Genomic DNA, 24,586 nt, shown 5'->3' on the forward strand with positions numbered 1-24,586 from the left:
GCCCACAGTGAAGGACATTCTTGTATCCATCCCATCGCAGCTCATTGGTAGCAATTGCATCCTTAGCCATCTCCTGCAATGATGAGCACTCAGGGCGGCGATCTGCCTAGTACTTCTCAGGGTCACGAGGGAGCTCCAGCAGGGACCCATCAGGAGATTCTGGATCTTCTTGCAGTTTGGGGGGACGAATTGGTGGCGAAGAGCCTTCGGGTGACCAGTGGGTAGCAGGTTCAAAACTAATAAGTTTTTCTTCACACAGCACACAGTCAACCTGCGGAAGTCCTTACCAGAGGACGCTGTGAAGGGCAGGACTCTAACAGAGTTTAAAAAAGAGCTCGATAAACATTTGGAGGTTAGGTCCATAGATGGCTATTAGCAAGGGGTAAGGTATGGTGCCCCCAGCCTTTTGTCGAAGGCGGGAGATGGATGGCAGGAGGCAGATCGCTTGATCATTGTCTTCGGTTCACCTCCTCTGGGGCACCAGGCATTGGCTACTGTCGGCAGACAGGATACTGGGCTGGATGGACCTTTGGTTTGACCCAGTCTGGCCGTTCTTATGTTATGCCCAGAATTACAGTCAGCACAACCGTGTCGCCAATTGTGATTTTTCTGGTCTGGGGAAAAAAGTTCCATCCAGGAGCTTTCTGTAAAACGCAGAATTTCTGCAGGTGTTTTGTGTTGTGAATCCTCCCTGACCGTCCCACATTGATGTCAGTGAAACGACATTTGTGATCTACGAATGCCTACAAAGCCGTGGAGAAATACCCCTTTCGGTTTATAGGGTCTGGGGCCGTGAGGGGGATGTGCATGCCACCTATTACCCCACCGCAGTTGGGAAATTCCATGGCAGCAAAGCCATCTGCTATGGCCTGTGCATCTCCCAGGGTCACAAGCTTCCTGAGGAGATGCTGACAGATTGCATGGGCCACCTGCATCACCACGGACCCCACTGTACATCTGCCCATCGTGAACTGATTTGCCACTGAGTGGTCACCGTCGGGCGCTGCAAACTCCACAGAGCGATTACCACTCGCTTGTGAACTGTTCAAGCTGGCCTCATTCTTGTGTTGCTGCATTTCAGGGCAGTGGCCAGCACATCGCAAAGTTCCATAAAAGCGGAATTACGCCTGCAAAAGTTCTGCACCCACTGCTGGTCACCCCAGGACTCCAAAACAATGTGGTCCCACCAGTGTGTGTTGGTCTCACGAGTCCAAAACCGCTGCTCCGCTGTCACCAGTGCATGCAGGGCGGCCACCGTCTGTGAGTTCTTGGTCCGTTGTTGAAAGATTTGCTCTTCAAAAACCACTGTTGTCATCATTATCGTGATACTGAACCACCACCGAGCTTTGTAATAGAAAGCAAAATGGTGTGACAGTCCGGGAAGCTGCCGCATCCGTGTGCGCAGTGATGTGAAACAGTTGGGGATCCATGCTTGCGCTGGTGCCGTGCCGGAGAAAATGCTACAGGACGTGGTGCGCTCTCCTGTTCGTTCCCAGGTGGTTACTGGGGGCTCTGCATTCTGGGATTCTGACGTGAAACACCCACGAGCGACCGAGGCTAAGCCCCTGGGGGAGAGGTACCCCCAATGCACTGCTCACGCTGTCGGACTTGCATAAGGCAATGGGGCCTCGGACGCGCGATGTGGGGAAATGGTGGCTCCATTCTCCAGAAGGTTTGTGGACACCAAAATTCAAATTCACAGGGACGAGGTTAAGAACTGGAATTTGTCTCGTAGTATAGACGCAGCTTCTGTGTCATGCTTAAATGCACATCAAGCGGCGCACCCTTTCCATTGTTTAGGACAGACCTGTTTGCCAGCTTCTTTCCGGGCCTGGCTGTGGGGTTTGACACAACTATACTGATCCATACATTGAGGTTTTGAATGAGGCCTTATAAGGCACACTTTGTAGGCAAGTTACTACCGTAATGGGTAGGGAGTGAGCGCAGCCGTCTTCTGTGTCCCAGGGCGCAGGGAAGACCAACGTGGCGCTGATGTGTATGCTGCGCGAGATCGGGAAGCACATCAACATCGACGGAACCATCAATGTGGACAACTTCAAAATCATCTACATTGCCCCCATGAGGTCCCTGGTGCAGGAGATGGTGGGCAGCTTTGGGAAGGTAATGGCGAGACGGTCAATGGGAGGGGAGCCAGGCATCGGCACTTTGTCCTGTGAGCTCTGGACACTTGACAGCGCTAACCTTGGGGTTCCCTTGTCTGACACCCCGGGAGGGGAGGCTGATCTGTTTCTGAGCGCCTGGTGGTGCACGGTGATATGTCCTTAGAGGCGCTGTGATTCAGCACCACCGAGGCAGAATCTGTTTTCTGCCCCGTGCCGGGGAGCGGAGAGCCCGGCCTGCAGTCGTGGGAGGTGTGTGGTGGGCCTGGGATTTTCCCAACGGTGCTGCTGCTCAGGACCTTGTGTTTTCCAGGTCTCCTGGTGTGCACTGTGCTGTGCCCAGCCTGATTGTACTTGGTCTTTCCTAGCGCCTGGTAACCTACGGCATCAATGTGGCAGAGCTGACCGGAGACCACCAGCTGTGCAAGGAAGAGATCAACGCTACCCAGATCATCGTCTGCACGCCTGAGAAATGGGACATCATCACCCGCAAGGGAGGGGAGCGGACCTACACGCAGCTGGTGCGCCTCATTATCCTGGTGAGTGCCCCGGGGGGAGACGCCGCTGCGGCCTGGGCCTGCACTTGGAGACGCGCCTCATGGCGCCTCAGCAGCAGGGTTAGGTCAGGGCTGGGCAGCGTCTGAGGTGGTTAAACATTGGGAGATACACATCTCGGAGCTGGAAGGGAGCTCGGGGGTCATTGAGTCCAGTCCCCTGCACTCCTGACAGGACCAAGCACCGTCGCTTTGCTCCAGATCCCTGAAGGGCTGAGCTCACAACCCTGGGTTTGCAAGGCCAGCGCTCAAACCACTGAGCTCTCCCTCCTGGGGGTGGTGGCCAGGCGGTGCCCTGACCTGCCCCTAGGGAGCAGGAATGGAAAAGACTGGCAGCAAAGCTTTCCCACCCGTTCTCCTCTAGGACGAGATCCACCTGCTGCATGACGACCGGGGTCCTGTCCTGGAGTCCCTGGTGGCCAGGGCCATCCGCAACATTGAGATGACCCAGGAGGATGTGAGGCTCGTTGGCCTGAGCGCCACTCTCCCGAACTATGAGGACGTGGCCACGTTCCTGAGAGTGGACCCTGTCAAAGGCCTATTCTACTTCGACAACAGGTGTGAGGGTGGGAAGGGCGTTTTGCAGTGCTGCGGTGGAAGCCTGAACCCCAGGAAGGTGGGTTAGAAGGTGGGCCAGCAAGCTGCTGGGGTCCGGCTTTCACCAGGCACACACGGGTCTAACTGCATCATAGGTGCTTGTGGCTCTTGGGCAGCTCTGTTAAAACAAGGTGGGGAGGGTTGTGCCCCAGGCTGTCTGCCGGAGGCTGGGTAACCTGTGCTTGTACTAAAGGTTCAGGTTTTGTTGTGGGTATGTTTTGGAAAGGCTGGGACAGCTCATGGGGCTTCTCTGACTTCGTTGCCGGGACCTGTCCCTGAAGTCTCCAGAAACAATTGTGACAGAAGAGGGGGTCGGGGTCCGACACTGAGAGAGGCTCTGGCATCCCTAGCGCTGGGTGCTCCAGCAGCTGTCTGCCTGCTGACTGTTCCAGCCCTGCCACCCCAGGGCTGGCGCGGAAAAGGTTGGGAGGTCTCGGGAAGTCTGATTCCATGGCCTCACCTCAGCCTGGGAGGAGAGGAAAAGAATTCTCTGCTCCAGCAGTGTCTGGGAAGAAGCTTCCAGGGGCTGCGAGGTGCTGCAAAGTGCCATGCGTATCTGAGGGCGTGCAGTGGCCTCCGGGGTAGTCGAATGCTGCTGCCGTAGGACTGAAAGGAGGAGACGGTGCCTGGCCCGAGCAGGGATTGTGGACTGTAACGTGTTGGGCTTGGACGGGAGGGCCCGGAGCAGGAATCTCTGAGGAGGGGTTGAGGGATCTGCAGCAGAACCTTGGGGCAGGGATTGCCCGGCCCGTGGCATGGCAGTGGGGCTGCTGCCCATTCATGCTGCCTGCTTCTGCTTGCAGCTTTCGCCCGGTCCCCCTGGAGCAGACCTACGTGGGGATCACCGAGAAGAAAGCCATCAAGCGCTTCCAGATTATGAATGAGATTGTCTACGAGAAGATTATGGAGCACGCTGGGAAGAACCAGGTAGGCCTGGCACCCCGCCTGTATTTTAGTTGCTGGAGCTCTGAAGCCTACGGCGCGCTGCTGATGGGCTTTTCCTCTGGGCGCTGCGCCCTGTCTCTGGGGTAGAAGGGCAGATCTGTGCTGCCTGCTAGCAGCTGAGACCAGGGACGTGTCCCCTACCAAGGCCGGTTCTCCGCCTGCTGATCAGCCCAAGCACTTCCCTGCGTCCCTCGTGGATGTGCCTCCCTCCTTTCCCAGCCATTCCCTCTGTGGCGCTCCCATTGCCAGGCCAGCGGCTGGCCCAGACCTGGCTGCTGCTGTGGGGTGCCCCTTGCAGTTTTGCCCCTGCGCTCCCCAGCGCACAGGGGGCGGGCTGGGAAAGAGCTCCAAGCCAGCTGCAACAGCCAGGGCCTCTCGCCGACAGGTGCTGGTGTTCGTCCACTCCAGGAAGGAGACGGGGAAAACTGCCCGAGCCATCCGGGACATGTGTCTGGAGAAGGATACGCTGGGGCTCTTCCTGCGGGAGGGCTCTGCCTCCACCGAGGTCCTGCGGACGGAGGCTGAGCAGTGCAAGGTACTGGCAGGCAGAGGACTAGGGGACTGCAGCGGGCTGGGCTGGGGGGAGTGCCATGGCACAAGCTGGCTGGGCTGCCCCAGAGTCGGCGCTCTCGCTCCCATTTGTCGCTGCGCTCCCTTGGGGGTTGGCGGCGCGGCGCCAGACGCTGACACCGCTTGGTAAGCGCTGGAGCTTGGGCAACCCCGCCCTGGCTTGTCCCCCAGCGTCCCCGGCCTGTGGTGCGCCTGGGGGGGTGTTCTGAGGCGTCGAACTCCAGCTCCTCATCTCTTTTTGCTGCAGAATCTGGAGCTGAAAGACCTGCTGCCGTACGGCTTTGCCATTCACCACGCTGGGATGACGAGGGTCGATCGAACGCTGGTGGAGGATCTCTTCGCTGACAAGCACATTCAGGTGGGTCCCTGCTCCAGGTGGAGTGCGTCCTTCAGTGGGAGCGGCGCTTTCGGGGGAGTGGTGGGGGGGGGTCAGCCTGGGGAGAGGCGGCGGTGGGGGGACGGCTTGGCCCTCGGAGAGGCCCCTTCAGGGGAGTGTAGGATTGACCTGGGGAGTGACCCCTTTGGGGGTGGGGGGGTTTTGGCCCAGCCCCGGGAGAGGCTAAAGGTGCCTGTCTGATTGTCCTGTGCTCAGGTGACACTTGAGGCCCCAGCCGGGGTTCTCAGCTCACAGCCGTGGGGCTCCAGCAGGGGCAGTGGCTGGGGTGCCTCTCGGAGAGGGGAGGGAGCCCCCCTTAAGCAGAGATGGGATGGATGCTCTCAGCCAGCCCTTAGCGGCTTCTCTTGCCAGCCGCTGTGAGCTGCCACCTTGGTTGTCCTGGGTTAGTTCCTGACGTTGCCAAGCGTGGGGACCACGGGCAGGCAGGCTGCAGCCCAGCGTCACGGCCTTCGGGGAGTGCTGCTTGCCGCCCGTCTGGGAACCGGAGCCCCGTGGCGTGTGTTGTAGGGGTGAGGCGGCCAAGGGCCTTGGCCTGGCCTGCTCGGCGGCAGGGGCTGGTCGAGAAGAGACGCTGGGTTGTAGGAAGAGCGGGGCCATGCTGAGCTGGGCTGGCAGCGCCCTCAGCCCTTGAAGCGTGTCGCAGAGCGGGCAGTGAGGCTGCCGCGGAGGGTCCAACGCCTGAGGGGTGTCTGGGTGGGGCGCGTGCGCTGGGATCGTGCACGAGGAGGGCTCCCGGTCCCCTGCAGGATAATGGGGCAGGAGCAGCGTGCAGACAATGGCCCTCAGGTTCTGGGAGAACGTCACTGAGGGCTTGTTGCTGCTGAGCCACCTGTGTCCGAGGGGCGTCTCCTCCCGCCAGCCTGACTCCAGCTCCCTGAAGGCTAATGGGCCAGGAGACAGATTCTGCCCTCCAGCTCCTGCTGGCTACACCCGGCTTTGCCCTCCTCTGTCAGGGAAACTCCAGCTCCGAGCCTGACTGGGTAGGGGGTGACGTGCCCTCTCTGGGCCTGCTTGTTCTGAGCTGGGACCCCACAAGTCCCTGGGGTGTGAGGGGAGGGGGTTGCTTCCGCCAGAGTCCCTGGAGAGTGGAGATGAACCTCATGAGCTTGGTGGTGTGAGGAGGTTCTTAGGTGGCTTTTTCTGCCATGGTTTTATGCCCAGAGCGAGGCGGGTAGCACCTCCTAAGGATGCACTGGCGCCTGCCCTCAGGTGGGCAGAGAACCAGCCGGAGCCTTGGAGAGCGTCTCTACTGCAGGTAATCCAGTGAGGCAGGGACCTGCCCTGGTCTCTGCCTAGCCAAGGCAGCGCAGGGGAACCGGGAGCCAGAGCGGGCCCATGGTCAGCGGCCAGTGGCAGATGTGGAACGAGGTCCCAAGTTAGCAGGGCGAGGGCCCTCTCCGGAGCTCAACGTGCTGGCGGCCCTGCCTGCTTGGAGCCAAGGCCCGTGTCTCTGCTGTGCTCGGCTGCGGGAGGGAGCTAACCCCCCCTCGCTTTCTCTGCTCCAGGTCCTGGTCTCCACAGCGACGCTGGCCTGGGGCGTTAACCTTCCTGCTCACACTGTCATCATCAAAGGGACGCAGGTGTACAGCCCGGAGAAAGGCCGCTGGACCGAGCTGGGGGCTTTGGACATCCTGCAGGTAACAAAGCTGCTCTCCTCATCCACTGCAGCGGCCTCACGCCCCTCCTGTGATCAGCTTTGTGCAGCGTGTCCCCACACCCCTGCCACCCACCAGCTGGAGCCACTGGGCTGTTCGGTGCCTGGTCCCGGGGAGGAGCAAGCTGGCAGGAGCGGGGCCAGAGGAGGGGCCTGCGGCCATGTCCGTGTACGCTGGGCGCACCGTTGACTGCTGCTGAGCCGAAAGCTCTGGTCTTCCTCTGATAAAGCCGTGTGTCCGTTTCAGATGCTTGGCCGTGCTGGGAGACCCCAGTATGACACCAAGGGCGAGGGGATCCTCATCACATCCCACGGAGAGCTGCAGTATTACCTCTCCCTGCTCAACCAGCAGCTCCCCATAGAGAGTCAGATGGTGTCCAAACTGCCAGACATGCTGAATGCAGAGGTCGTGCTGGGGAACGTCCAGAATGCAAAGGTGAGAGCGGGCGCGTCAGCCCCGGCACCACGGCCGCACCTTCGGGTCCTGAATCCTGCGCTCAGTGGCCCGCCTGGCTTGTGGAGGCACAGAACACAGCGGCCTGCCCTGGGGAGCAGGAGCCAGCCCTGTCCTGCATGGGGGGAGGGCCGTGTGTTTGCTAGTGATGTGCGGGTGGTAAAGGCAGAGCACAGGTTTACGCCCAGGCGGGGTTGGGGCTTGGCTCTAAAGCGTTTTGGGGTCTGTGACATTGAATCATGGACTCCTAAGGCTGGAAGGGACCTCAGGAGGTCACCTTGTCCAGCCCCAGTCTAAAGCAGGACCAACCCCCACTAAGTCATCCCAGCCAGGACCTTGTCCAGCCGGGACTTAAAAACCTCGAGGGATGGAGATTCCACCACCTCTCTGGGCAACGCATTCCAGGGCTTCCCCACCCTTCTGGGGAAATAGTCTGTCCTAATATCCAACCTGCAGCTCCCCGCTGTAACTTCAGCCCATTGCTCCTTGTTCTGCCGTCTGCCACCACTGAGAGCAGCCTCTCTCCAGCCTGTTCCTCCCGGTCGTTGCCTGAGTTAGGAAGAGAACAGGGCCCTTGGGCAGAGACCGTAATGAGCTTTACTCTGTGGTCCGGCACTGAGGTGACGCTGTGGTCCGTCGGTTTCTGGAGCTGCTGGTTTTCTTGGCGGGAGTCGTGTTGCTTTGCTGGCCAGGTTGCGGGCAGTGAGCACAGTGAGCCTGCAGGATGGCCAAGCTGGCGGGAGGTCGTGTTTCCCCTGCTCATCGGGGCTTGGGAAGAGGGAGTTGCAGGCTCAGGGCAGCGGGTGCGACAGTCTGCCCGAGGGAGGAACTGCCCCTCTGCAGCTTTGAGGGACGTCGGGTGGTGTCGCACTTCCAGTCCACCCTGTCCCTTGAGCTAGCCAGCGTCCCGGCCCAGGGAGTTCTGGGACACCAGCTCCAGGCCCTGGACCTCCCTGCCTGCTCCGCTGAAGCACAGCTGGCAATGCTGGTCCTGCGGCTCTGTGCCTAGGACGCGGTGAACTGGCTGGGCTACTCCTACCTGTACATCCGCATGCTGCGCTCCCCATCCCTCTACGGGCTCTCGCACGACGACCTGAAGGGAGACCCGCTGCTGGACCAGCGCCGCCTGGACTTGGTCCACACTGCAGCGCTCATGCTGGACAAGAACAACCTCGTCAAGTACGACAAGAAGACGGGGAACTTCCAGGTGAGGCCGGGGAGGGGCAGGTCGCTGCAGCCAGAGGGAGGGGAGCTGTGTGGAGAGCGCCAGGGAGGAGCCAGCGGCCGGGTTGGAGGAGCTCCACGTATAGCTGCTGCCAGCAGGCTGAGCGTGTTCCTGTGGCCTGGGCTGCAGGAGCCGATCCCCGGCCCCGCCTGGCTCTGCGCCGCGTCAGCATTTCCTTTGGGCTGGCTGGCTTCCTTCAGCCTCTCCCAGGGGGCTGCGGGCAGCTGCCGCCTGCCTGGCTCAGCTCGCTGCAGCCGCTGCCTCCCTCTGCGCCCGCCCCAGGTGACGGAGCTGGGCCGCATTGCCAGCCACTACTACATCACCAATGAGACCATGCAGACCTACAACCAGCTGCTGAAGCCCACCCTGAGCGAGATCGAGCTCTTCCGCGTCTTCTCGCTCTCATCGGAGTTCAAGAACATCACCGTGCGGGAGGTAGGGCTCTGGGGCCGGCAGCTGCGCCCGGCTCCGAGGGGCTGGATGTTGGCCCCGGCTGCTTCACCTCTCCCTGGTCTCCCTGCAGGAGGAGAAGCTAGAGCTGCAGAAGCTGCTGGAGCGGGTCCCCATCCCCGTGAAGGAGAGCATCGAGGAGCCTAGTGCCAAGGTGGGGGAGAGGGCCGCGGCGTTCCCTGCCCCGCTTCTGGGCACGGCGTGGGGCCGGCCGCCCTGCCAGCACTGCCTGTGTGCTGTCCTGCAAGGCCGCCCTTCGCTGCAGCCCGGAGCTCTCTGCTGGTGGGCTCGCCCTAACCGCTGTTTGCGCTCCGCAGATCAACGTGCTCCTGCAGGCGTTTATCTCCCAGCTGAAGCTGGAGGGCTTTGCTCTGATGGCGGACATGGTGTACGTCACCCAGGTGAGCTGGGCTTCCCAGGCCTGCGGGGGCCGGACGGGCGGGGTGGGGCTAAGGCCGCTCCTGGGGGCTGGCAGGGGTCAGGCCTCGTAATTGCTGTGGCTACCAGAGTGGTGAATTTGGAAGGGAGGCTAGTTCCTGGCTGTGGGGCGGGGGGCCCCCCAGAACAGGCTGAGCTGGGTTCGTCAGCACAGGGAAACTCCTGCGGTGCCACAAGCTTGTTTCCTTTGGGGAGAGACGGCAGCAGGTTTCCGGTCGGGAGTCCTGAGGTGACGTGGTCGCTGGCAGTCGCTGTCCCCAGCTGGCCGCTGGAGCGCCGAGGGGCAGGAGCAGGGCTGCTGGGAGTTGGCAAACCCCAGCCGGCTCAGACAGCTCTCTCGTGTCCCGCCAGTCTGCCGGGCGGCTGATGCGGGCCATCTTCGAGATCGTCCTGAACCGGGGCTGGGCACAGCTCACCGACAAGACCTTGAACCTCTGCAAGATGATCGACAAGCGGATGTAAGTGCCAGCTCTGCCGTGCTCGCGTTGGACCGCGCCACGTCCTGCGGGGCGCTCTCCGGAGAGAGGCTGGTGGCGATGGCGTGGGCACCGTGAGGCGGTCCCCAGGCCGGCGAGGGATGGGAGAGGAGTTTCACTCCTGGGTGTGGCTGTGCGGTTGGCGTGGCTGGACGTGCAGGGCCGGTGCCTTGGCCAGAGGAGGCGCTGCCGAGCGTGTCCCGGCCCGGGGCTCTTGGAGGCAGGGTCCCGTGGCACAGGTCTCTGATGGCAGCGTCGTGAGCGCAGCCTCTGGGCCTGTGTGTGGTAGGGACTCTGACTGGGCGGGCTGCAGCCCAGCTGTGACTGGGATGTGGTGCTGGGGTGGCACCAGGGAGAGGTTGGCCTGTGGCTCTCGGGCAGTCGGGCCCCTGGGGGTCCCTGGCTCACTCCTGAGACCCGCTCGTCCCTGCAGGTGGCAGTCCATGTGCCCCCTGCGCCAGTTCAGGAAACTGCCCGAGGAGGTGGTGAAGAAAATCGAGAAGAAGAATTTCCCCTTTGAGCGTCTCTATGACCTGAACCACAACGAGATAGGTACAGGAAGGGGTGTCAGCACCTGGGCTGCCTGTGGGCTGTGCCCTGGGGCACCTCGCAGCCCAGCAGCGCTGGGGCTGGGGTGGGGGGCAGGGGGCGTTGTAGGCTTGCTACCAGCAGTGTACCCTGCAGAGCTGGGGAGCCCAGGAGAACCCCAGTGCCTCGGCTCTGCCCCTTCTGGGTCCCTGCCAGGCTTGCGTCCATGGCCTTCTCTTGGGACCCCGTGGGCGCAGCTGGTACTGGAGCCCAGCTCTGGGCTGGGCACCGACCCCCTTTTGCTTGTACAGCGCCTGACCGGGGGCCAGCTGGTGCCACCAGGACACAGCCAGCCCGCAGGGAACGCGCAGTCTGAGGGCAGCGGTCGGGATCACTGTGCTTCAGGCAGAGCCGGCTGCTTCTCCTGCCCAGTGCCGCTGCTGGACTGAGCGAGGGCGTTCGGCCTGCCTGTCTCTGCCCGCCCGGCCGTAACCCGTGTCCCTGGCTTACAGGAGAGCTCATTCGGATGCCCAAGATGGGCAAGACAATGCACAAGTACGTTCATCTCTTCCCCAAGCTGGAGCTCTCCGTCCATCTGCAGCCCATCACCAGGTCCACGCTGAAAGTGGAGCTCGCCATCACCCCTGACTTCCAGTGGGACGAGAAGGTGAGAGCACCCCAGAGACGTGCAGGCGGGGCGGGCTGGGCTGGGCGGTAGCTCCAGGGGAGGCGACTGCAGAGGGCTGGGCCCTGGCCGTCTCTTCTGGCCTGGAATGGGGAGTCCAGCCGTCGGCGGGAGCAGCCGTGGGGCAGAGCTGGAGGGCTGTGCGCCCAGCGTGCTGCTCTCGCCCAGGTGCACGGCTCCTCGGAAGCCTTCTGGATCCTGGTGGAGGATGTGGACAGCGAGGTGATCCTGCACCACGAGTACTTCCTGCTGAAAGCCAAGTACGCGCAGGACGAGCACCTCATCACATTCTTCGTGCCCGTCTTCGAGCCCCTGCCCCCGCAGTACTTCATCCGGGTGGTCTCCGACCGCTGGCTGTGTGAGTCGTTCGCGTCCTCCCCCCCACCGAGGCGGGCACGTCAGGGCGTGGCGGCGCTGCAGGGGCAGAGCCCTGTCGGGGGTGGGCTCCGCTGGGCCAGCCCAGCCGGGAGTGGGGGAAGTGACCTCTGGAGGGACCTTTTCGCCAGGGACTGCGTCGCCCCTCCTTGGGGAGAGACAGGCCCCCCGCCCCGGCACCTGCAGCCGGGAGAAAGCGGCGAGGCCAGCGCTGGCTGGAGACCTGCGTTGGGCACGGGGCGGTGGGAGTGGTGTGGTGGTCCCGGGGGTGCGGGAGGAGAGGGCAGTGGTTCCCCTCTCCATGTGCTCAGTGGGAGCAACTCAGTGCTGGGGACGAGCCTGGGGGGGGCCTCGGACTTGGCTGGGTCACCGTACCAACCGTTCTCCTCTGCTCTCCAGCCTGTGAGACGCAGCTGCCTGTGTCCTTCCGGCATCTGATTCTGCCCGAGAAATACCCTCCGCCCACAGAGCTCCTGGACCTGCAGCCGCTGCCCGTGTCCGCGCTGCGCAACAGCGCCTTCGAGAGCCTCTACCAGGACAAGTTCCCCTTCTTCAACCCCATCCAAACCCAAGGTGGGCACCAGCCCAGCTCCCCGCCCTGACTGCGGGGGGCGTGTCTGTCACCTTTCCTTCTCTTGCTGCCCTGGTGCCTGGGGGCCGTGCCGGGGGAGCCGAGGAGGCCCTGCTGATGGTGCAGCCACCTTGGGCGCACGTTTCCGGCTCCCCAGCGCTCTGCTGCCACCGCACACGGGCGGGGGGCTATTCTCAGAGAACTCCGCCAGCGACCGCGAGTGGGGCCAGCTCTCTGAGCCGCTGTGCAGGGCTCGGCGTGTAGCTGCCCTTTATTGCCCAGTCGGCTTTGTTCTTCCCTCTCCCGAGCCGTTTTCTAGCGGCTGCCGATCTTTCCCACCTCCCTGCTTTGTCCCTTTTCCAGGTCAGTTTTGACTGCCTGGCAGAGAGACCCCGGGGGAGCCCGCTGGTTTCGCCTGCATCTGCCTGGTGGCAGAGGTCCTTGGAGAGCTGGTCCTAGGGGCGGACAAGCCGGGGTCGCCCGTGCAGGGCCTGAGCCGGCGGGCGCTTGCCGTGTGGGGGCGAGGCAGGGGCAGGGCTGCAGCTGAGGAGCCTGGTGGCTGGGGCGCCCCAGCCCCCTTTCCAACAGGGGCCCCCCGCCAAGCAGCCCCCATTTGCCCATGAGTTAGGCCCAAGGACATAGGGCTGCTCCTTCCATGGCACCAGCTGGTGCCCCCCCCCCCAGGGTTGGGCTGTGTGGCTTGGGGTCTGAGGGCCGGCCAGGCTCCTCAGAGGGGCTCCCAGTTCTGCCCTTGGCCGGGGGTGTGGCTTCCTGCAGGACAGCTGAGTGCCCCCACTGACTGTGGGAGCCTGGCCGGGCCGGCGGCGTAACCACGGCCGCTCTCTTGGCAGTGTTCAACACCGTCTACAACAGCGATGACAACGTGTTCGTGGGCGCCCCCACGGGCAGCGGCAAGACCATCTGCGCCGAGTTCGCCATCCTGCGGATGCTGCTGCAGAACGCGGAGGGGCGCTGTGTCTACATCACCCCCATGGAGGCCCTGGCAGAGCAGGTGAGACCCGTTTCTCTAGGGGGTGCCCCTCTGGTACTCCGCTGCCGCCCCTCCCTGGCCAGGCGCCGTCGGGAGCTCCCAGCTGACGGCTGTGCCCGGCAGGTCTTCCTGGACTGGTACGAGAAGTTCCAGGAGCGCCTGGGGAAGAAGGTGGTGCTGCTGACGGGGGAGACCAGCACCGACCTCAAGCTGCTGGGGAAGGGCAACATCATCCTCAGCACGCCCGAGAAGTGGGACATCCTGTCCCGGCGCTGGAAGCAACGCAAGAACGTCCAGAACGTCAGCCTCTTCCTGGTGGACGAAGTGCACCTCATCGGGGGCGAGAACGGGGTACGGGCCGGGGCCCCGGGGCACGCCAGGCATGGGGCTGCGGATCCCCCACTCCGCACCGCCCCCGGGCAGGGCCCGGCGGGCGCATGAGGGGGCTGGTACTGCAGGAGCAGCACGTCTCGCCTGCCACCGTCGACCTGGGCAGAGCGCTCTGCGAGGCGCCCCGGGCGGGGCAGGGCGGAGCAAGGGCTTTCCCTGTCGGCCGTCCCGCGGGGCTCCGTGCCGAGCTGAGCAGGGGCTGGGGAGGGGCTCCGCTGACGCCGGCCCGTCCGTGTCCCTCCGCAGCCGGTGCTGGAGGTGATCTGCTCCCGGATGCGTTACATCTCGTCCCAGATCGAGCGGCCCATCCGCATCGTGGCCCTGAGCTCCTCGCTCTCCAATGCCAAGGACGTCGCCCACTGGCTGGGCTGCAGCGCCACCTCCACCTTCAACTTCCACCCCAATGTGCGCCCTGTGCCCCTGGAGCTGCACATCCAGGTAAGGAGCTGGCAGGAGCCCCTCGGCCCCGGGCTCCGGGCGGGGGCTTTGCCGTTCACGGGGCCGGCTCCTCTTCCCTCAGGGCTGCAACATCAGCCACACGCAGACCCGCCTGCTGTCCATGGCAAAGCCCGTCTATCACGCCATCATGAAGCACTCGCCCAAGAAGCCAGTCGTCGTCTTCGTCCCGTCCCGCAAGCAGACGCGCCTGACGGCCATCGACATCCTCACCACCTGTGCCTCGGACGTGCAGCGCCAGAGGTGCTGGGCTGGGGTGTCCTCTCTCGCCCCTCCGCAGCCGAGAGGCTGGCAGGCTCCAGGGGCAGGGGGAGGCCAAGCTAAGCTGCAGCTCTTGTGGTCCCTGACCACACGGGGCTCCAGCCATAAGGGTCCCTTCGTCTCGCCCGTCTCCCTGGCCTCCACCTGCAGGGTCAGCCCCAGAGGAGATTCCCCTTCCCTCCTGCCGCGTTCGTGTGAGCTGCTGCGGAGCTGCCGCATTCCAGCCCAGAGCTGGCTGCCTCTTGAGCGGGGCGGCCCGAGCCAGATGGCTCCCCGGGGTGGTGGGGCTGGGCACTGGGACCCTGTGCCGACCAAGGGGGTGTGCGTTCCACCCACTGCAGCAGCAGGGGGACGGCCGGTCACTGGCTGAGCGGCCTGCTCCCTTGCTCTGAGGGCTGCTGCTCCAGGCCAGGAGCTGGGAGAGCTGCTCAGCCTGGGCCGGTGGCATGGAGTGGCTCTGGCAGGTGGGAGCTGCTCTGTCCCGTGGGTGGTGCTCTGTCCTGCCGCGCCCGGGTGGTGGCCACCTCTGCTCTACTCTGCTCCCCCCCCAGGTTCCTGCACTGCACAGAGAAGGACCTGGGGCCGTACCTGGACAAACTGAATGACGGCACCCTCAAGGAGACCCTGCTGAACGGCGTAGGCTACCTGCATGAGGGGCTGACGGCCATGGAGCGGCGCATCGTGGAGCAGCTCTTCGGCTCCGGTAACGGGCGGCTGGGCGCGCTGCGAGCACCTCGCTCCTGGGGGCTGTGCTGGGCTGAAGCCACGGGTGTCCACACGCCCAGCTCTGGGGAGCCCCTTGGCCGGGGGGCTGCACCCCGCACCAAGTGCAGCTGGCCAGGAGGGCTGCGGAAGCCGCACTGGTGCCCCCCGGAGCACCTGGCCCGGGCAGGGGGTGGGGCCGGCACTGCCGCGGCTTGGGCTGAGGGCTCCTTGCTCGCTCTCAGGTGCTATCCAGGTGGTGGTGGCCTCCCGGAGTCTGTGCTGGGGCATGAACGTGGCGGCTCACCTGGTGATCATCATGGACACGCAGTACTACAACGGCAAGATTCACGCGTGAGTCCCTGTGCCCGGCTGGGTGGGCGGGCGGGCGGGCGGGCAGGGGGGCTCCCGTTACCGGCACTCTCTCTCCTCTGCCTGCGGCAGGTACGTGGACTACCCCATCTACGACGTGCTGCAGATGGTGGGCCACGCCAACCGCCCCCTGCAGGACGACGAGGGGCGCTGCGTCATCATGTGCCAGGGCTCCAAGAAGGTGAGCCAGGAGTGAAGGCTGGTGGGGGTGTTTCCCGTCCCGACGCTGCTCCGAGGTTCCCGTGCCTGGGCCTTGGCAGCGGACTGGCCTGGCCCCGATGGCTGCGGCGCGTCTCTGCCCCAGGTCATCGCCGTACGGCTGCGCAGACGTCACTGCAGCCCCGACGGGGTGGTGGCCACGCTAGGGCCCAGCTTCTGAGTGGTGTGTGAGCTCCCCGAGGGAGGGGAGCCCCCGCCCTGCCTCTTTGGGTAGCTCCTGGGCTGTGCACGAGCCGCAGCTCCCCCGACGTCACACGGGCCTGGCCTCTCCCCTTCGCCCGCCGCAGGACTTCTTCAAGAAGTTCCTGTACGAGCCGCTGCCGGTGGAGTCGCACCTGGATCACTGCATGCACGACCACTTCGACGCCGAGATCGTCACCAAGACCATCGAGAACAAGCAGGACGCCGTGGACTACCTCACCTGGACCTTCCTGTACCGCCGCATGGCCCAGAACCCCAACTACTACAACCTGCAAGGTGAGCCGGGGCGCTCGCCCCAGCCCCACCCTGCGCGGCGGGCTCCCCTGCGCCGTCTGACGCACCTCTCCTGCCTGCAGGGGTGTCTCACCGGCACCTGTCCGACCACCTGTCCGAGCTGGTGGAGCAGACCCTCAGTGACCTGGAGCAGTCCAAGTGCATCAGCATCGAGGACGAGATGGACGTGGCCCCCCTCAACCTGGGGATGATCGCGGCCTATTACTACATCAACTACACCACCATTGGTGAGGGCCCGTCCGGGGGGGCCGGTGTGCTGGCCTGGCCGCTCTGTCGGGCTGCATGGAACGAGCTGCTCCTGGGGCGCTTGAGGCTGGCCCTGCGCCGCAGCCGGGCGTGCTGCTCACTCAGCTGGTGGAGTAGAAGGTTTAATAGTCGACAGGGACCCAGTGTGGCCCGGAAGTGTCGGTACAGCAATCAGACACAGTCAGTTGAATCCGGTTTGGGGAGGGGGGGGCCCCCAAGCCAGGGCCTTGCCCCCCTTTGTCTCTCTCCCCCAGCCCAGGCTAACTGCCTTCCAACTCCCAGTTCCCATTCGAGCTGCCAAGCCTCATCTACCCTCTTTGTCTGCTTCCCAGGGAACAGAGGTGTCACCTGTGAGCTCCTATTACCACTAGGCACAGATGGGAGCTACTGGGCAGCAGAAGACGCTGCCAGCTAACCCAGGGGACAAACCCCCCTGCCACTGCATCCCATCTCTCCTCCCTTTGAGTCTAAGCTGAGTGAGGTCACTTAACCAGAGATGGGAAGTTTGGGGCCCTCCCTGTGTGATAGAGAGTCGTCTGTAACCTCAGGCGCTCCCCTGACATGTACCACCTCCATGTCATAATCCTGCAGGAGCAGTTTCTCAAAGGTCTCCCCGGGAGCTTACCCTGATCTCCGGAAGCCTTTCCGATACAGTTTGGAGGTCACCCCAAATTAATGTAGCAGGGCCTTGATGAGCAGTTTCTAGACCTCTTGCTTGCGCTCCCTCCATCTGGTTGAAAGCCCCTGTGGGTTTAGGACCAAGTAAGGGGGTGAGATGCCTTAGCTTGTCTGCTGGATCAATCTGGTGCATATCACAGGCGATAATAGGACGGGGTTTCTGGGCGCAGGTAGAGAAATCAATCCAGGTACCTTTGCTTAAAATCCGAGCCACTCACAGCCCCAGGCTCGGATTTCCTTCTCACTAAGGCAAATCCAACCAGCCACCACAGCACCTTTTCTAGCACCCTGGCCAGCCAGAAGCCACACAAGCAAACCCCCAGACTTCCCAGCTGCTGTACCAGCCCAGCCCAACAACCCCCAAGTTCAGGTGAGAGGCTCTTAAGCCTGTGTCACCAAACGCCACACAGCTTCTTCTGAACCCCGAAGGGCCAAGCCCCAGACTCTGGTCAATATGTACGTGGATCGTACCCAAATTACCATGCTCGTCAACCTTCCACATCTAGGCTACGTCTACACTAAGAGAAATCTTTGAAATAGCCATGCAAACGGCCATTTCAAAGATTACTAACAAGGCGCTGAAATGCATATTCAGCACCTCATTAGCATGCTGCCGGCCGCGACTCTTCGAAATTGCCACGTTTCGCTCCTGCGTGGCTCGTCTGGACAGGGGTCCTTTTCGAAAGGCATAAGGAGGATGTAGGAGGAAGGGGATTTCGAAGTCGGCGGGGTCCTTTCGAAAAGGAACCCCATCTGGATGAGCCGTGCAGGAGCGAAAGAGCCGCGGCTGGCAGCATGCAAATGAGGTGCTGAATATGTATTTGAGCACATGGTTAGTAATCTTCGAAATGGCCATTGCAAAGTTTTGTGCTCGTGTAGACACGGCCCTAAATCTGTAAAGGTTTGTTCATGGAAAGGGAAAAGAGGGTTAGCGAGAAGAATTGTTCACGCGGCACTTAGCATACGTCGGTTACAGCGACTGACGCAGCCGGCGATGTTACCTGCTGACTCTTGAACGTTTCTGAAAGCCCGTCTTGGGTGACGTAGTTTCAGTGACTGGAGCAATGTGGACCGGGCCTGCTGGCGTCAGCACGGACCCTTGGAATGGGGCAAGAGCTTCTCTCCCCAAGATGGACGCGGCCAGGCCCACCTCTTGGTTCTGTCTTGCGTCCAGGGACAAAGCTCTCTCTTCTTCCCAGAGTCCCTGGGGTCTGACCCGGGTGGGCTGTTGTGGCCGACTCGCTGGCTTTGCCAGCCCACCCCCCTTGTTCACGAGGCCGGTGGGACGGTGCCTTGGCATCTGATTTCAATTCCTTCGCTCGGCCCAGGTTGTTTGACCAGTGGGCTGCCTTCCCTTGACAAGTCCCAAGCATCTGGGACGTGGATTCCATTGTCCGAGTCTCTGGCTTCCATCCCATTGTTTAGCCCAATGTCCAGGCTGGGGCTGAGCTCACGCCTCCCATTGTGACGCTCAGCACTGAAACGTTTTCCGACGCAGCCACAGAGCTGAAATCTGTAACTGCCGCCCCCCAAGGCCCAGCCGTACAAGTAGCGTGCACAGATTCAGGGCAGCCTCAGCTGCCGTTACACCTCCCACAGCCCCAGCTCGCTGTTTGGGGCTAGTCGAGATGCTGGGCACACGGTGGCTTCCAGAGCCAATAGAAAACCCCATAGTGTGGCACAGGGCTTCTCGGTGTGTTCCGGGCACCTGCTTCTGCCTGGCTCCCCTGACCTCCCTCCCTCGGCTCCCTAGAGCTCTTCAGCATGTCTCTGAACGCCAAGACCAAGGTGCGTGGGCTGATCGAGATCATCTCCAACGCCGCCGAGTACGAGAACATCCCCATCAGGCACCACGAGGACACCCTCCTGCGGCAGGTGCGCAAGGCCGGTGGCTGGCTGTGCCGTCACTGCGCCCGTTACCCGGAGGGGCGCTGGTGGGGTGAGGAGGGAAGTCCTGCCTGTACCGTGCGTCCCGGGGGTTCGCATCCCCCTGCCCATGCTGCAATGGCGTGGGGTTGGCGTAGGCAGCAGGGGAGCTGACAACGGGCTCTGACTTCCCCGCTTTCTTCCCAGCTGGCCCAGAAAGTCCCTCATAAGCTGAATAACCCCAAGTTCAACGACCCCCACGTCAAGACCAACCTGCTGCTGCAGGCTCACCTGTCCCGCATGCAGCTGAGCGCGGAGCTGCAATCCGACACGGAGGAGATACTCAGCAAGGTTGGTCAGAGCTGCCTGCCTTCCTCCTGGCTGGCGGGGGGCTGGCCTGTTCCGCAGGACTGCGGCTGAGATCTCCCTCCCCGTCTCCAGGCAATCCGCCTGATCCAGGCCTGCGTGGATGTCCTGTCCAGCAATGGCTGGCTCAGCCCGGCCCTGGCAGCCATGGAGCTGGCCCAGATGGTGACCCAGGCCATGTGGTCAAAGGACTCCTACCTGAAGCAGCTGCCCCACTTCACCTTGGAGCACATCAAGCGCTGCACGGACAAGGTGAGAGGGCCAGGGCCAGCGGGAGTCCCGGCCAGCCGCGCTGTGCTCTGCCTGCGCCATGCGCGTCTTGGCTGAGGCGGGTGGAGGGCGCTCTGGCAGCGCGGAGGGGGGAGCACCAGGCTCTTGGTGCTGGCGCCAGAGCCTGCAGGGGAGGCTGGGCGCTTCCCGTGGCAGCCAGCCGGGGGCGCCCATGGTGGGGTGGTGCCTTGCAGGGAGTGGAGAGCATATTCGACATCATGGAGATGGAGGACGAGGACCGCAATGGCCTGCTGCAGCTCTCGGACTCCCAGATCGCCGACGTGGCCCGGTTCTGCAACCGCTATCCCAACATCGAGCTCTCCTACGAGGTGGTGGAGAAGGAGGGCATCCGCAGGTGCGTGGCAGGCCCGGGGCAGGGCGCCGGGGCAGGCAGAGGCAGTGGGACGGTACTAACGTCTTCTCTGTCGGCAGCGGCGGCCCAGTGGTGGTGCTGGTGCAGCTGGAGCGTGAGGAGGAGGTCACTGGCCCAGTCATTGCTCCCCTTTTCCCCCAGGTACGTCGTTGCGCTCGCCGGGCTGGGCCGGGCCGAGTCACCCTGCAGTTAGGCGGGGTCCCTACCCGGCAGGGTGGCCAGCCCTGGGTTCCTCGCTGGCTGGCTGCCACTAACCGCTGGCCCTTTGCTTGCGTCTGCAGAAACGAGAGGAGGGCTGGTGGGTGGTGATCGGAGACTCCAAGTCCAACAGCCTCATCTCCATCAAGAGGCTGACTCTGCAGCAGAAGGCTAAGGTGAGCCCGGCCGGGTGGGGGTTACCCTGGCTGTGCCCTCTGGGGGGCCTGCACCCAGGCCAGGCCTGCAGGAGTGCACAGAGCCATGAGCCTGGCTGCGGGGGCCTGGCTCGGCCAGGCCTTTGGCGCTCCTACGCTGCCGGTTCTCAGCGGGCCCGGGGACTTGGGCTGGGAGCCACAGCCGAGAACAAAGGTATCTGGGCTCTGCCTCGGCCCCATGTGACTGTGGGAAAGTGGCAGCTCCCCATCTGGGGCAGCACCCAAGGCGGCTGAGTCTGAGTTGGGGGCCGGGCGGCCCCGGCCCTGGCTCCAGCGCCTGAATGCCCCTTCCTTTAGGTGAAGCTGGATTTCGTGGCCCCTGCCCCGGGCGCCCACAACTACACCCTGTACTTCATGAGCGACGCCTACATGGGCTGCGACCAGGAGTACAAGTTCAGCGTGGACGTGAAGGAGGCTGAGAGCGACAGTGACTCGGACTGAGCCAGGGCTCCCTGGCTGGGGCACAGACTGAGCCCGGCAGCGCCAGCCCCAGGCAGCAGTGTGGCAGCTCCGGCATTGGTTTTAACGTCCGCATGAGCGCGAGCAGCCCCAGTGCTGGCTGGCTGCTGAAATCGGGCCCCCCCCCGCCCGCCCGGCAGGTCAGAGCTGGCTGGGACCTGCCGCTGGCTTCAGGGCACCAGCGAGGGCGGCACGGCCTGTGCAGAAGACCCCTCGCGCTGAGCCTCTGCGCGTGCGGGTGCCCTGGCGAAGCAGCCAGGCTCTGTCAGTGGTTTTAGAGAGAGGCTGGGCTGGGGTCTTGGGCCTCAATAAAGTTCTTTAGAAACAACTGCCCGTTCCTGGCGTCCGGCCAACTCAGCTTGCAGGGGGTCTCGGCCTGGGCTGTGCCTGTTGGCTGGAGGCCTTGGCTGGCGAACAGCGTGGGAGCGGCAGGCCCCTCACAGCACCCTGGGGAGGGCTCGCTCCGTCTCAAGCCTTTCTCCCTCTCCCACTCCGAGTGCGCCCTGGCAGCTGGGCCCAGAGCCGTCCTGTCCCTCACCTCCGCGTTGCTGAGACGGGCGCAGCAGCTCCATCCCTGCTCACTGCTGGGGCAAACGGGGATAGGTCCAGCCTGTGGGGCTGGGCTCCATCCCTACTCCCTGCGGGGCAATGTGGGGGGACCAGCCTGTGGGGCTGGGCTCCATTCCTAGCTGCCTCATGCTCTCTAGTGGTAAGTACGTAAGAACGGCCAGAATGAGTCAGACCAAAGGTCCATCTGCCGACAGTGGCCAGTGCCAGCTGCCCCAGAGGGGGTGAACAGAGCAGGGAATCAGCCAGCTTCTGACGAGCAGAGGCCAGGGACCCCGTTCCTACCCAGCCCGGCTAACAGCCATCGATGGGCCAAACCTCCATGGATTTATTTAGCTCTCCTCTGAACTCCTGGTGCTCACAGCCTCTGGCCAGGCGATCCATAGGTCTGCTGAGCACCATGTGAAGAAAAACGTCCTTGTTACTTTTAAATCTGCGACCCGTTAAATTCATTTGGTGACCCCTAGTTCTTATAGGAACTAGTATCTAACTTTTCCTTATTCACTTTTTCCACCGCACTCACAAGTTTATTGACTTCCGTCACAGCCTCCCGTCCTTTCCTTTTTGAAGATGAAAAGTCCCAGTCTTTTTAATCTTGCCCTCATGGCACTGTTCCAGCCCCCTCATCTGGTTTTGTTGCCCTTTCCTGAGATGAGGCCACACCGTCTGTCCACCCTGTTCAGCATGAGGGTGTCCCATGGATTTTTGTGTTTGAAGCAACGAGAGATTCTCTGTCGTTCTTTAGTCCTCTTCTAATGATTCCGAACAGATGGCTCGTGTGCCAGCTGCGGCACGTTGAGTGGATGTTTTCAGACAACTCTCCACAATGACTCCCAGATCTCTCGAGTGGTTATAGCTAAATTTAGTCCCCATCATTTTGTACGTATAGTTGGGGTGACTTTTTCCAATGTGAATTTTTTTGCATTTATCCACATTAAATTTGATTTGCCATTTTCTTACCCACTCGCCTAGTTTTGTGAGATCTTTTTGAAGCTCTTCGAAGTCTGCTTTGTTCTTTGCTATCTTGAGTAATTTAGTGTCATCAGCAAACTTTGCCACCTCACTGGTTACTCTTCTTTAGATCATTTATGAATAGGATTGGTCCCAGTACAGACCCCTGTGAGACACCTCTCTCCATTTGGAAAAGTGACCATTTATTCCTACTGTTTGTTTCCTGTCTTTTAACCAGTTACCAGTCCATGAGAGGACCTTCCCTTTTATTTTACTTAAGCTCCCTCACCGAAGGTTCTTATCAAAGGATTTCTGAAATCTAAGTACACTATATTCACTGGATCACTCCTACTGCTATCCACACGCTTAGTGACTGCCTCAAAGAACTCTAGTAGATTAGTGAGGCATGATTTCACTTTAGAGAAATCATGTTGACTTTCCCCTACAAATTATGTTCATCTGGGTCTGACAATCTTATTACTAATTTGCCTAGTACTGACTTTAGACTTACCAATCTGTGATTGCCAGAATCACCTTTAGAGCCCTTTTTAAATATTTGTATTACGTTAGCTATATTCCAGTCATTCGGTACAGTAGTTGATTTAAAGGATAAATTAATGCTGCAGTTACTAGTTCTGCAATTTCACATCTGAGTTCTTTCAGAACTACTGGGTGAATGACATTTGGTCCCAGTGACTTGTTCCTATTAAGTTTATCAACTTGTTCAAAAACTTTTTCTCATGACAGTTCCTCAGATTTGTCACCTAAAAATAACGTCTCAGGTTTGGGAATCTCCCTTACATCCTGAGCCATGAAGACTGAAGCAAAGATTTCATTTAGTTTCTCCTCAATGGCCTTATGTTTTGAGTGCTCCCATAGCATTTGAATCATCCACTCGCTGTTTGGGAGGCTTCCTACTTCCCATGTACTTAAACATTATTACCTTTTGAGTTTTGTCTAGCAGTTTTTCAAACTCCTTTTTGGCCTTTCTTATTATGTAATTGCACTTAACTTGACAGAGTTTATGCTCCTTTCTACTTTCCTCATTGGGATTTAAATTCCACTTTTTAAGCCAGAGGTGGCCGACAATGAGCCACATGGGCAGGGTGCACAGGACCACATATTTGTTGTCTGTCTGTCTAATCGGATAGATAGGTAAAAATATATAATATACGGTTCAATGCCCACCTTCAACTCCCTGCTCTAACCCAATTCCCCTCCCCTTTTCTAGAGCCAAGTACCCCCAGCTCACGGCTCTAACCCCTTCCCCAGAGCCAGGCATCCCCTGCCCCCTCGAATTTAATCCTGGCAGAGCCACTGCTGCCCCTATGTGCTTTTTCTATGAAGTGCTGGGGGGCATGTGTGGAGCAGCAGACATCACTTCTGGTACAGCTCTGAGGAGCTGCATTTAATGGCTCAAAGAGCTGCAGGCAGCTTGAGAGTCACAGGTGGGCCGCCCCTTTTTTAACTATGCCTTGTAACCTCACTGCTTCTTTTACCTGGTTGTTAAGCCACAGGGGCACTTTTTAGGTAATCTTACTATGTTTTTTTTTTTTTTTGGGTGGGGGGAGGTGGGTAGACATTTAAATCAGGCCTCTGTTATGGTGTCTTTGAAAAGCTTCCATGCAGCTTGCAGGGGTTTTACTTTGGCACTGTGCCTTTTAATTTCTGTTTTAACTAATGTCACTTTTGTGCAGTCCCTCCCCTTTCTGAACTCAAATGCCCGGGCTGGGCTGGTGAGGTGCTTTCCCCGCCACACGGATGTTACATTTTATGACATTGTGGTCACTTGTTCCAAGGCATCCGGTTACACTTAACCACTGGGACCAGATTCTGCACTGCTCTTAGGACTAAATCAAGAGTTGCCAGAACTAGCTGCTCCACAAAGCAGTCATTTAAGGTATCAAGAAATTTTATCTCTGTATCCCGGCCTGAGGTGACGTGTGCTCAGTTGTGATGGGGTTCAGGGGTCCCCAAGCACTGCACCCCCTCTGCAGGCAGGAGTGACTCTCACTCGGCCGGTAGAACAGGAAGTTTATGAGGCGACAGAGGCCCAGCTTCTCAGAGTCAGTGCAGCAATCAGGGACAGTCATTCCAACCCATCCTGGGGAGAGGAGCCTGAGGGGTGCCCCTCTGGGGTGTAGCTTCCCCGCTTGCCCAGCTGGCTCCTTCCAGCTCCCTCTTCCCTCCAGCTTCTAACTGCCACACCAGAATCAAACCCAGGTCAGCTCCTCCCTCCTCTTTGGTGTTACCTGCCAGCCTAGGTTATAGCCCCAGGGTTGTCCTTAGCTGCTGAGCGCTGCTCTGCTTGTCTCTCACACATGCACTCCTCCCACTCCAACACACCAGTCAATGTAGGAAGAGCTGAAATCCCCCATTGAGATTTTTTTATTTTGATAGCTTCTCTACTCTCCCTTAGCATTTCCTAGTCCCTGTTGCTATCCTGATCAGGTGGCTGGTGTTATCCCTAGT

At 61.0% G+C, this 24,586-nt stretch overlaps 1 protein-coding gene across 1 annotated transcript in view; it reads left to right on the plus strand.

Annotated features, from left to right (window-relative positions):
* SNRNP200 (small nuclear ribonucleoprotein U5 subunit 200) overlaps nucleotides 1–20,926 on the plus strand; it is a 35,833-nt gene extending 14,907 nt beyond the window's left edge. Inside the window, exons 13-45 of the mRNA XM_074981946.1 lie at nucleotides 1,966–2,121; nucleotides 2,489–2,659; nucleotides 3,039–3,232; nucleotides 4,075–4,198; nucleotides 4,602–4,751; nucleotides 5,034–5,144; nucleotides 6,689–6,820; nucleotides 7,085–7,273; nucleotides 8,301–8,498; nucleotides 8,799–8,951; nucleotides 9,040–9,120; nucleotides 9,284–9,367; nucleotides 9,756–9,862; nucleotides 10,314–10,432; nucleotides 10,921–11,075; nucleotides 11,262–11,451; nucleotides 11,868–12,041; nucleotides 12,891–13,051; nucleotides 13,154–13,381; nucleotides 13,667–13,858; nucleotides 13,941–14,119; nucleotides 14,689–14,840; nucleotides 15,085–15,193; nucleotides 15,284–15,392; nucleotides 15,718–15,907; nucleotides 15,988–16,152; nucleotides 18,603–18,724; nucleotides 18,923–19,066; nucleotides 19,157–19,333; nucleotides 19,546–19,706; nucleotides 19,784–19,865; nucleotides 20,006–20,098; nucleotides 20,435–20,926. Of these exons, the coding sequence (XP_074838047.1) occupies nucleotides 1,966–2,121; nucleotides 2,489–2,659; nucleotides 3,039–3,232; nucleotides 4,075–4,198; nucleotides 4,602–4,751; nucleotides 5,034–5,144; nucleotides 6,689–6,820; nucleotides 7,085–7,273; nucleotides 8,301–8,498; nucleotides 8,799–8,951; nucleotides 9,040–9,120; nucleotides 9,284–9,367; nucleotides 9,756–9,862; nucleotides 10,314–10,432; nucleotides 10,921–11,075; nucleotides 11,262–11,451; nucleotides 11,868–12,041; nucleotides 12,891–13,051; nucleotides 13,154–13,381; nucleotides 13,667–13,858; nucleotides 13,941–14,119; nucleotides 14,689–14,840; nucleotides 15,085–15,193; nucleotides 15,284–15,392; nucleotides 15,718–15,907; nucleotides 15,988–16,152; nucleotides 18,603–18,724; nucleotides 18,923–19,066; nucleotides 19,157–19,333; nucleotides 19,546–19,706; nucleotides 19,784–19,865; nucleotides 20,006–20,098; nucleotides 20,435–20,578 (4,896 nt within the window). The 3' untranslated portion in view covers nucleotides 20,579–20,926. The remainder of the gene's footprint in view (nucleotides 1–1,965; nucleotides 2,122–2,488; nucleotides 2,660–3,038; nucleotides 3,233–4,074; nucleotides 4,199–4,601; nucleotides 4,752–5,033; nucleotides 5,145–6,688; nucleotides 6,821–7,084; nucleotides 7,274–8,300; nucleotides 8,499–8,798; nucleotides 8,952–9,039; nucleotides 9,121–9,283; nucleotides 9,368–9,755; nucleotides 9,863–10,313; nucleotides 10,433–10,920; nucleotides 11,076–11,261; nucleotides 11,452–11,867; nucleotides 12,042–12,890; nucleotides 13,052–13,153; nucleotides 13,382–13,666; nucleotides 13,859–13,940; nucleotides 14,120–14,688; nucleotides 14,841–15,084; nucleotides 15,194–15,283; nucleotides 15,393–15,717; nucleotides 15,908–15,987; nucleotides 16,153–18,602; nucleotides 18,725–18,922; nucleotides 19,067–19,156; nucleotides 19,334–19,545; nucleotides 19,707–19,783; nucleotides 19,866–20,005; nucleotides 20,099–20,434) is intronic.
* The last annotated feature ends 3,660 nt before the right edge of the window (nucleotides 20,927–24,586 follow it).

This window comes from Carettochelys insculpta, chromosome 31 (assembly GCF_033958435.1).
Source record: "Carettochelys insculpta isolate YL-2023 chromosome 31, ASM3395843v1, whole genome shotgun sequence".
NCBI classification, from domain to species: domain Eukaryota; kingdom Metazoa; phylum Chordata; order Testudines; family Carettochelyidae; genus Carettochelys; species Carettochelys insculpta.